The 10,297-nt window shown below is 33.3% G+C and overlaps 1 protein-coding gene across 2 annotated transcripts in view; it reads right to left on the bottom strand.

Annotated features, from left to right (window-relative positions):
* Nucleotides 1–10,297, bottom strand: part of LOC126745594 (cold shock domain-containing protein E1) — an 80,722-nt gene that overhangs the window by 10,600 nt on the left and 59,825 nt on the right. For both annotated transcript variants that reach the window (XM_050453514.1, XM_050453525.1), the window contains exon 13: nt 8,646–8,913. In XM_050453514.1, coding sequence (XP_050309471.1) covers nt 8,646–8,913 — 268 coding nt within the window. The remainder of the gene's footprint in view (nt 1–8,645; nt 8,914–10,297) is intronic.

Raw genomic sequence — 10,297 nt, 5'->3', positions numbered from 1 at the left:
TGCATTGCCACTTTTTTCGTCCTACATGATGGTGTTTTTAGATTTTTACCATCATCAACTTTGTTTTTTCTTATAGGCGCCATATTGAATTTTTACATTTTTAAAATCTGCAGAATTACCTTTTTAACGATGTATCACAAGTAATATTTACTTTTTGTAAAAACCCGATTTCAAAAAAAAAAATTAAATTTGCCGCAGTAGGCTGTGATAAACTGACAAGACAATATTATATAGTTGAATAGAAGTCCATATTTTGTAGGAGAAAGGAGTTGTGTGTATATATTCGCCGGCACAAAATTCCGCCACCCTGAAATATTGGCCAAGTTTGATAGTTTATAAATTTTTTATTAGATTCTCACGATTTTGCCATCAGTTTTTAGATGCCTTTGTTGTGATTTTTTTAAATCATTTTGTAAAGTAGCATTTTTCGATTAGGCTATATTATACAGGAGTAAGACAAATTGTTTTTTTTTCTCGTAATTTCAAAAAACCCTGTAGGAAAATTAAGGTGGATAATTCTGTTTACATACTGTCAATTAATGTCAAGTTTTCGGTTAAAAATTATCGACGTTGGCTAAGGACGCAATTAATGTGACATAAAGTTTGACAGTGTCACTATTATAATTCGTTGTGTGTCAATATGGTATTAACTCCAGCATACGTGGGTAGAATTGTTGCGTTAATAGAGGATGGCCGTAGCAAAAGTTATGTCGCCCGTACTCGTAGTTATGTAACGTAGTTATGTAAAAAGTTATGTACCCGAGATTTCCGCGGTCTACAGTTCGAGATGCCTGGAATAGGTATTTACAGACGGGAATTTTTACTAGACGACAAGGCTCTGGCAGAAGGAGAATGGCCACTGCAGCTGATAATCACTTTGTCACCATTAGTTTTTTAAGAGATCGAAGATCTACTGCTGTGTGTCTAAAAAATGACTTGCGAATACTTCATGGAGTAAGTGTAAGTGAAAGAACGATACATAGAAGATTAGCAGAAGCTGGACTTTATTCACGAAGGCCAGCAAGATGTCCACACTTACTTCCTCGGCATCGACAACACCGACTGAGGTTTGCAAGATCGCATTTTGAGTGGACTCTAGAACAGTGGGCAAACCAACCGCACCAATCTTGTATTTATTGAAAATGGAGCTCTAACCGCCCACCGTTACATTGAGGAAATCCTTCAAGAAGTTGCTGTCCCATTTGCTCCATTCATTGGAACCAATTTACATTAATGCATGATAATGCTAGACCTCACGTTGCACATGTAGTGAGCGAATATCTGGATGAAGTTGGACTCCCAAGATTGGAATGGCCCGCATGTAGCCCGAATCTCAACCCAATAGAACATCTTTGGGATCAACTTAAAAGGGCCGTTCGTCGTCGTCCTGTACAACCACAAACCTTGCAAGACTTACGACTAGCGCTGATCGAATATGAGGCTATTCCTCACGAAAGAATAAGCAACCTTATTCATTCGATGCCGCGAAGACTGCAAGCTGTTATTGCTGCGAGAGGAGGAAATACACGCTATTAAATTTTTTTTTTTTTAATTAACTTTATGATATACCTAGTGTTTGTTTCTCCTAATAAAAATACGCCTCAAATCAGCGTTTTATTAAAAAAATTGCAGCTCGCAGCAGAAATGAGATAATAGAATGAATCAAAAATCGAAATGAATTCGAAATTTAGAATATATCAAAGATTACAAGGAATAGTATGTAAACCGAATTATCCACCTTAATTTTCCTACAGGGTCTTTTGAAATTACGAGAAAAAACAACAGTTTGTTTTACTCCTGTATAATATAGCCTAATCGAAAAATGCTACTTTACACAATGATTTTAAAAAATCACAAAAAATATATCTAAAAACTGATGGCAAAATCGTGAGAATCTGATAAAAAATAAAAAATTTATAAAACATCAAACTTGGCCAATATTTCAGGGTGGCGGAATTTTGTGCCGGCGAGTGTATAAAGATTACAAATAAGGAAAGCCTTTATCTCCAAGAAAAATGCATGTAGGTCACTTAGGTAAATGTATTATGCATTTCGGCTGTGTAAACAGCCATCATCAGATACTAAAATAAAATTCAGGTTTAAAACGATCATTAAGTTTATAAGGTCATATAATTTATCTGCATTTATGCAAACCCCGAAATTGAGAAATTCCCAGTGATTTCACTGAAGGGAATAAAATGGGCTTTATTATGCTATATGGTTATTTATGGCTAATGGTTTGTTCTTCCCCTTACATTTCTAAGAAATTACTAATAATATTATATCAAATTTAAAATTAATAGTAAACATATTTAAATTTTAAAATCTACTTCAAAACCTAATAATTAAACTATAAGAAATTTTTCCCTTCGTAAAACGTGGACATCAGATAAAAACAGAAACAATAACAAAGCAGATTCACATTTCCGTAATTGACATTGTTGGCTGTGAAAAATCCCATTAGCCATAAAAATGGGCTAATGTGTGTAGATAAGAATGTCTAAAGCCGAACGGAGCCAAATGAGATAGAGAAAAGGTTAGCGAATACTAAGCGCGCATAGAAAGAAATTTTCTTTCTATATTTTTTCCTGTCTATTGCTATGTCTATCGAGTTAAAGAGTTTTGCGGCTGATTTCAATATTTTAGATACATTTTCATGTGGAACATTAAAGAGTCGAGTTTATGCTAGGGGAAAATTTCAAACTATTGAGAAGATGCGGTTAACTATTATTAGGGAGTTTAACAGACTAAGTAGATAAAAAAAATCGCGCGCTGCTCAATATTCGTAAGATGTGTCTTGGTACACAGGGACAATTTGTGCACTTAATATAATTTTATTTTAAGATAAATGTTTTTATTGTTAAACTTATGTTTTTTTTTAATTTATTTATTTATTTACCAAAGCTTGATAAACTCAAGATAAAATAAAATTCTTAATAAATCATGATCAATCAAAAAATCTTAATAGATCGTGGGTGATCTATTTTTAATGAAACCTAGTAAATAACATTCTTGTGTCCATATTTTTTAGATAAGGGTTTTTTGGTTGGTTTTCTCGCTGGTAATCCGAAATCCACTAAACGAATCTGAAGACACGTTTACGTCACCAACTGCTAAAATCTGAGTCGAAGCCATTCCCAGATCATTTATACTAAGTCGTTTATTGCGCGTATCCCAGTTTTTCGTGGTTTTTCTTGGTCGACCAGCAGGCTTAAAGGTCGTAACCGTACCTTAGATTCGGTAATATTAAATAGTTTTTTAATACGTCTTTTCAAACTCCAAATCAGTTGATCTCCATATTTGCTTTTTCCCAGATAAATAGACATCAATAATTTCTTGTTTTAGGTCCAGCGAATAATGCACACCACGCGGCATATTTTAAATAAAAACCTCACAGCTGCCTAGTTTCTCAAATAAAACTAAAACCAGTTTGTTTTGAAGTTGCTCTAATTTTTGTTGCAGTTGTTTTTATGATCCTTTTTTTTTATTTCGACTTTGAAAAACAAGAAAAACTGTACAGTAAACAAACAACATTCTTACCTGACAAACATATTTTTATAAAGCATTTTGTAGGGAATTCAAAAATTCGTATTTATGCTGAACGTAATCCCAATCGCGTTATTCCCCATCATTCCATGTTTACGGGTTTGCATAAAGGTCTAAGAGAAACAGGCAGCTTTAAAAAATTTACCGCGGAAAATGGACAGTCCCAAACAATCATTCCTCAATTGGAAGAATAGATGTTCAATTAAATCGAGGAAAGCACTAGAAAGATTGCTCAGAAGTTACATATAAGCTATTTTACAGGTTGGAATATCCTTAAAAGGACTATTTTATATCCCTATCATACTTAGCGTGTGCAGGCACTCTTGCCGAACGATTTTCCGAAAAAAGTAGTTTTGTGCCGTTGGATGCAAGAACGCATAAAACGCAGCAAGATGCACCGTTTCTGAGAAAAGTAATCTTCACTGATAAGGTTAACTTCTCCAGGGACGCAATCATGAATTTTCATAACAATCACATATGAGTATACTAAATGCAAAACTCGGTATTTGACAAAAAACGCGAAAGTGATTTTATTTTACATTTTGACAGACTACACTGATATCTAAAAGATATACTACAATATTAGCTGCAAAAGTGCCTATTTACGTATAAAAAAGACGTTTACTTATAGAGGATAAATGCAAAACTGTGTATTTGCAATCGCCTTTCAGATGCAAAACTGGGTAATTTCAATCAACCAATAAGAGCGCTAGAAACACTTGTAACGGCCGCATACCATGTGTTATAATTTCATTATTTTTATTTTTAGTTTGTTACTGTACTTGATAGTATAAACATCGTCTCGCAGTTTTAAGCCGTTAAAATTTTAATTTGTTAATATTAGTTTCGAAAAAAGGGTCTGTAGGAATGGATACAGTACAACCATGTGAAAAAGGAAAAGGGAGAAAACGCGAAATAAATAAGGAGAACTGGAAAAGAAGGAAGATGCAAATTGAAAGGTAAATGCAATGTTTATAATAATATTGTTTAAACCTGCATAACAATAAGTATCCAGGAAAAATAAAATTTTACAAATTATTATAGTTTTTTTTTTTTAATTTCAGACATAAGCCACATGATTTGCCTCAATACCCGAAATGTGCTCACAACAAAAAACCAGTGTTTTTGTGTCGGAAACTAAGCATGAGAGACATTCAAAGCTTCCACATGGCGTTATATTCAAATGTTGACAAGGTAAAACAAGACATTTTTGTGCTACAATTTTGTGAGGGTTCAAAACCCAGAAAATCATTAAGAAATCATCATGGACTTTCCATAAAATATTTTGTTCCAATAATAACTAAGGAAAAATTTAGAGTTTGTAAAAAAGCTTTTCCCGGAATAACCCGTTTTAGTGGAGATAGTTGGAAAGAAATGTAAGAAATTATTTGCTTTTTAATGAGTTGCCAAAAGAGCGACGTGGTGGTGATAGGGTTAAAAACAAAAATGACTGTGTTAAGGATTTAATTAAGCAATTCATTGAAAATTTGGAATGCAAAATAAGTCATTATCAAAGAAATCGAACTACTCATGTGTTTTTGCCCTGTGAATTAAATTTCGAAAATTATACAAAATGTTTTGTGAACAAAATCCTAATTTGGCCATAAAATTGTGTTTTTTTAGAAGATATGTGAATAAAAATTATAATCTAAGCTTTGGTACCCTCATGACTGATTTGTGTTCCACTTGTATTCAGTTTGAAGAGAAGTTGAAAGTGAAGACTAATGACAAAGCTCAGATAATTTGCGAACAACGTGTCCATAAGTTGAAAAGCAAAGCATTTTATAAGTGTTTAAAATCAGACAGAGAAGATGTACAGCTTTTTTCTTTTGATTGCCAATAAAATTTGGCTTTGCCTAAATTGCCAGATTAAAGTGCATACTTTTCTCAACAAATAAACTTTTATAATTTTACTGTGGTTTGTGGCAGCTCTTCAACAAAACTTTCTCAAAATACAGTGTTATCCTTTGTCTGGCTAGAAACTGAATATTGTAAAAATTCCAATGCTATTGCGATGCTAGCATACTGGATCTGTTATGAGGCACCAAAAACCATTGAAACTATCGAGTTTACATTTCCAATAGTTGGGCGTTCATTCATTCCCCCAGATAGGGTTTTTGGGTTGATCGAACGCGAAATTAAAAAAAAAAAGTGTGATAATCAATCGCCACGAATATGAGCAGATTATTCAAAATCATTCAAGGGTTCTTAGGCTAAGTCAAGACTGGACAATTCTTGATTGGAAAAACGCAGCGTACCAAGTAATAAAAACGCCTGCCCAATGGCACTTTAAATTTAATGAAAGTAAACGCTTCGTATTTACACGAGAAGGTAATAGCACTCTATTAAGAGGAGAAGTGCTCTATAAATCTGATTTGGGTGTGTTTAAGTCAGTTATAAAGAGAGGAAAAACCCTTTCTCGTTTAAAGCCTGAAAAAATTCCTACTGGAGTGCATTGCTTAAAAGGAGATAAGTCCTCTATTTTTAATTTACTAAAGAATCATTTTGGATTGGACTGGGCTAGCAATCCAGAATTGGAATTTTACAAGGATCTTCAGAACGCAGTTCATAATTACCAACAGAGAGGAGCTGAAGAAGACCAACAAAATGAAGAAAATGATAATAATGTGGTCATTGAAGAATATGAAGGACTTAGGATCTAACCTGTTTAAGGACTTTTGGTACTTTTTTGCATTTTTCTAAAAAATAGGAATTTAGAGAAATAAATTTTGTTCTTAAAAATTATTTAGAATTTGTGTTGTTTTCTTTAATAAACTTTTTCACAAAACATAGTTTTTGGTATTATTATTCTTTACTTTCAATGCTTGGTATTTGCAAAAAATAAATGCAAAACTGTGTATTTTCAAACATTATTTCCTTTTTTCTTATTTATAAATAAGTAATGATTTAAAAAGTAAACACAAATCAAAAGAATTTAGATAGACTCATCTACCAAACATTTTTCTAACTACATAACACTAAAAATAATTTTTTTTTGAAAAATTGCTTCTATTGCAAATGTCGAGTTTTGCATTTAGTGTACTCATATGTAATGATAAGAACCCATACACCGTGTCGGTAAGCCGTTATCAACACTAGTTTTCGCTTAATACTTGGGTCGGAATTATTGAAAACTTTCTGATTGGTACATTTTTTTACCGGGAAGGTTGACTGGAGAAGTACATATATCGTGAATTTCTTGAAAATGATTTAATACATATTAAAATTATTAGAAGGGTCGGGGAGGAACACAACCTTTGTCCCGACCTAAATCCGCTTGATTTTTTTTTGTAGGACCACATTAATCATTTGGTTTATAAAACTCCAATTGAAAATGTGGAGCAATTGCATTATAGCGTCTTATGAAATAATTTGACAGATCTCAGGAATTTTCAAACGTGTACGCTAATCAATGCGACGTAGACTAGATGCTTGCATTGATGTCCAGCCATTTTGAACAACTTTTCTAATCTCGTTAAGTATATCTCGAATAAGTAATTAATAAAAGTGGCCGTATTTTATTTTATCACTCAAAAACTATATTATTTTGCGAAAAGAATGGAGAAGCGAAAATTTTTTATTCTCCAGTTCCGTAAAAAATGCAATAAAATAATGATATTAAAAATTATATAAAAAATTATAGTTTTCTTTAATCCGAGAATCGTGCATTGAGCGAAAAACGACCAAGAGACCAGATATGCTCTAAAAGAAATAAAGAATTCAAAAATATTTGTTATTACAAGAAAAACATTATAGATGCTCAGAAACTCGAAATATTAAAAATACACCCTATATATAGACACTTGATTACATACTCCAAAAATACACATAAATCCACAGTACGTATTTTGAACACGTGCGAATCTTTGCTGGGTTATTTTATCAAGACAACAGTTTTAGATTTTTAGAAATGTCAAAGGATTAGGCTTTGAGGATTATAAGTTATATTAAATCAACGGCTACGGGTTTGGATAAAATTAACACTTTCGGTAAGTATACTTCCAACTCTATGAAAGATTTTAGAGAAAGTTATGAAAATTCAATTACAATTACAATGATATTATTTTTATTACAGTAAAGCCTTTAATGCTCTTTGATAAGTCATGATGTTTTAATAAAAATAATGTCTTTTGTGAGAGAATTATCTGAAGGATATATATCAGACTGCATCCTACAGTGGAAAAAGTTTAACTTTATTAAAAAAATAGGTCAAGAGTGCCCCAAGATTAAAAAGTTGGTGCTCTTTTGCTTTTATTCTATGTATCAAACTTCTCAATGATGTTCTTATCTTCTAAATAGTAGTATTATCGCAATGAAACACAAATATATTACAAATAAATTTTCATTTCAACTCTGAGAGTTCTCAAGCAATTACCACTATTAAATATGATATTGCTAATGTATATGAGTTTTCTAAACAAAAACAGTTTGCTTCCTCTGTAAAGAAACTACTGGCTGATATAGGGCTGATAAGGGCGCTGATAAACGCTTTAATTAAGAGTAGTTAAACCAGATATATCTGATATCAGAAAATTCCGCTCTTTTTAACTATGAAGTCATATACAGGGCATTCCTAAAGAAAAAACTGACCCTCTGTCAAAATTTGATATTTCTAACAGAAAAAAAAAATAATATCGGATTAAAAAATTTTAAGTAAATGCCCAAAAGTGTTATATAATTTTTTTTTACTTTCAGCTAACCTCTGTAAAGGGGGGTAAATATATGAGGAAAGAAAGACCTGTACATTTTCTGTAACATTTTGTGTTATGATAACAATAAAATTTTTCACAAACTGGACAAAAACAACAGACAGATCTCAGTATTTTAAATTAGAAGAAATATGGTTTTAACCATCTTTTAAATAATTATGTTTAAATTGACTAGAAAAGCCAAAGGCTCAAAGTTATATCCTTTTCTCAGTTTTAGTAATCTTGAAGTACATTAGAAAAGTGAGGTATTCATATGTAATTCTGGACACTATACAAGAAAAACATAATTTCCAGATAAAAGGGACCGTAATAAATAAATAATAACAAACGAAAAATTGCTGCTTAATTTTAAATAATTTATCAAATTTCAAATATATTATCTCGACTTACCTAACTTTAATAACATTACAGGCGCTAGATTTTCCACTCCGATGATTGGTAACTAGCACAAACTCTACCGTATCCCCGACGTTCAACTGAACGTTATCCTTCACCTCCGTCATATGGAAAAACAATTTTTTACCCTCCTCAACTTCGTATGCCAAAAATCCGAAATGGCCCTTGATCGCATCTACGGTTGCGCGTAGCTTCTTGCGTACCGCCACAATTCCAGCCGCCCGGTTCGTAGAGTCCACTTGAAATTGCACTTGGTCACCCACTACAATATTTTTTTAAATTTCAGTTTTAAAAACAACCCAATACAGTAGAACCCCGATTATCCGGGCTGCAGATTATCCGTGCTATGATTTCCCATTCTTCAAATTGCATTTTGGAGGTTTAATCGAAATAGCGTCCGTGTAAATCACTCAACGTAAGCGTCTTCGTCGCGGGTCATCGACGAAGACGCGCGATGCATAATAGTGATCGGGGAATCCCTAAAAATCGTTTTTTGCATGCTAGACCGAATGCGTGAAACTATTGAAAGGATTAACGTTTCAACAACTCAATGAAGCACTTTCCAAAAGGTTTTGCCAGAAGGATTAGAGGGCGTACCAATCTCTGGTTCAATATGTGCATGCTAGGTAAGCTGTTTAATGCATCTAACTGTTAATGCATCCGGTGGTTGGTTACATCGATTCAAAAAACAAGCTCACGTGATTCGTGAGCTTGCCATTCAAGACGAAAAGTGCCGACGGAGAAGCGATGATGGAATTTTGCTATGAGCTGAAAACCATAATGAAAATAATCTAAAATCTTCTGAAATTTATAACGCTAACGAAACACAATTATATTGGCGAGGCATACCTACAAAAACCTTAATTGCAAGTCACGAGATAAATGCCCCAGGATATAAAAAAAAGACCGCATAAGTGTTGTGTTTTGCCGATGCTTCTAGCACCCATCATAAACTGAAGCAGATGGTGTTTGCAAAGTATAAAAATCCTCGCGCTTTTAAAATCATGAAACCGCATTGTTTCCCAGATCACTATTATAATCAGCAAGGTGCCTGGATAACTTGTGACATCTTCCGAGATTTGTTCCATAAAAAGAATATTCTTGAAATTTTATTTGAAAAAGGAAAAATCGCCATAAAAGGCGCTTCTTTTTCTGAATAATGCGCGTTTCATCCGAATAAGGATTTAATGGTGGAAACTTCTTTGTTCTGTTTTTCCACCCAATGCTACATCAATTGCTCAACCAATGGATCAGGGCGTTATTGAGGCAATAAAACAGCTTTACCGAAGAAAACTTACGATGATTCATCATTGTTGGATGAAGATGACCTGATGAAATTTTGAAGATCGTGTGCGATCAAAGACTCCATTTTTACGGTTGGAAATGCATGGAGTAAAAGAGAGGACTTGTCAAGTCCTGGAATCTGATGATAAACAAACTGATGAGTTTAAAAACATTGGTGAAACCAAGGTTGAGTTGAACACAGTTTGACCAACATAAGTCAGGTTATCAGCTCCTCAGCAGCGACGGTATTAATTAACCAGGAGACCGAAAATGTTGCCGACTTTCTACTAGACTATTTGATGCAACGAGAAACTTCGGACCCTGTGGACTTGCCCTTGACTTTTAAACTTGCCCAGAATACG

This window comes from Anthonomus grandis, chromosome 1 (assembly GCF_022605725.1).
Source record: "Anthonomus grandis grandis chromosome 1, icAntGran1.3, whole genome shotgun sequence".
Lineage (NCBI taxonomy): Eukaryota > Metazoa > Arthropoda > Insecta > Coleoptera > Curculionidae > Anthonomus > Anthonomus grandis.
The sequence above is the reverse complement of the archived record's forward strand: the minus strand, read 5'-3'. Positions and strand labels throughout refer to the sequence as shown.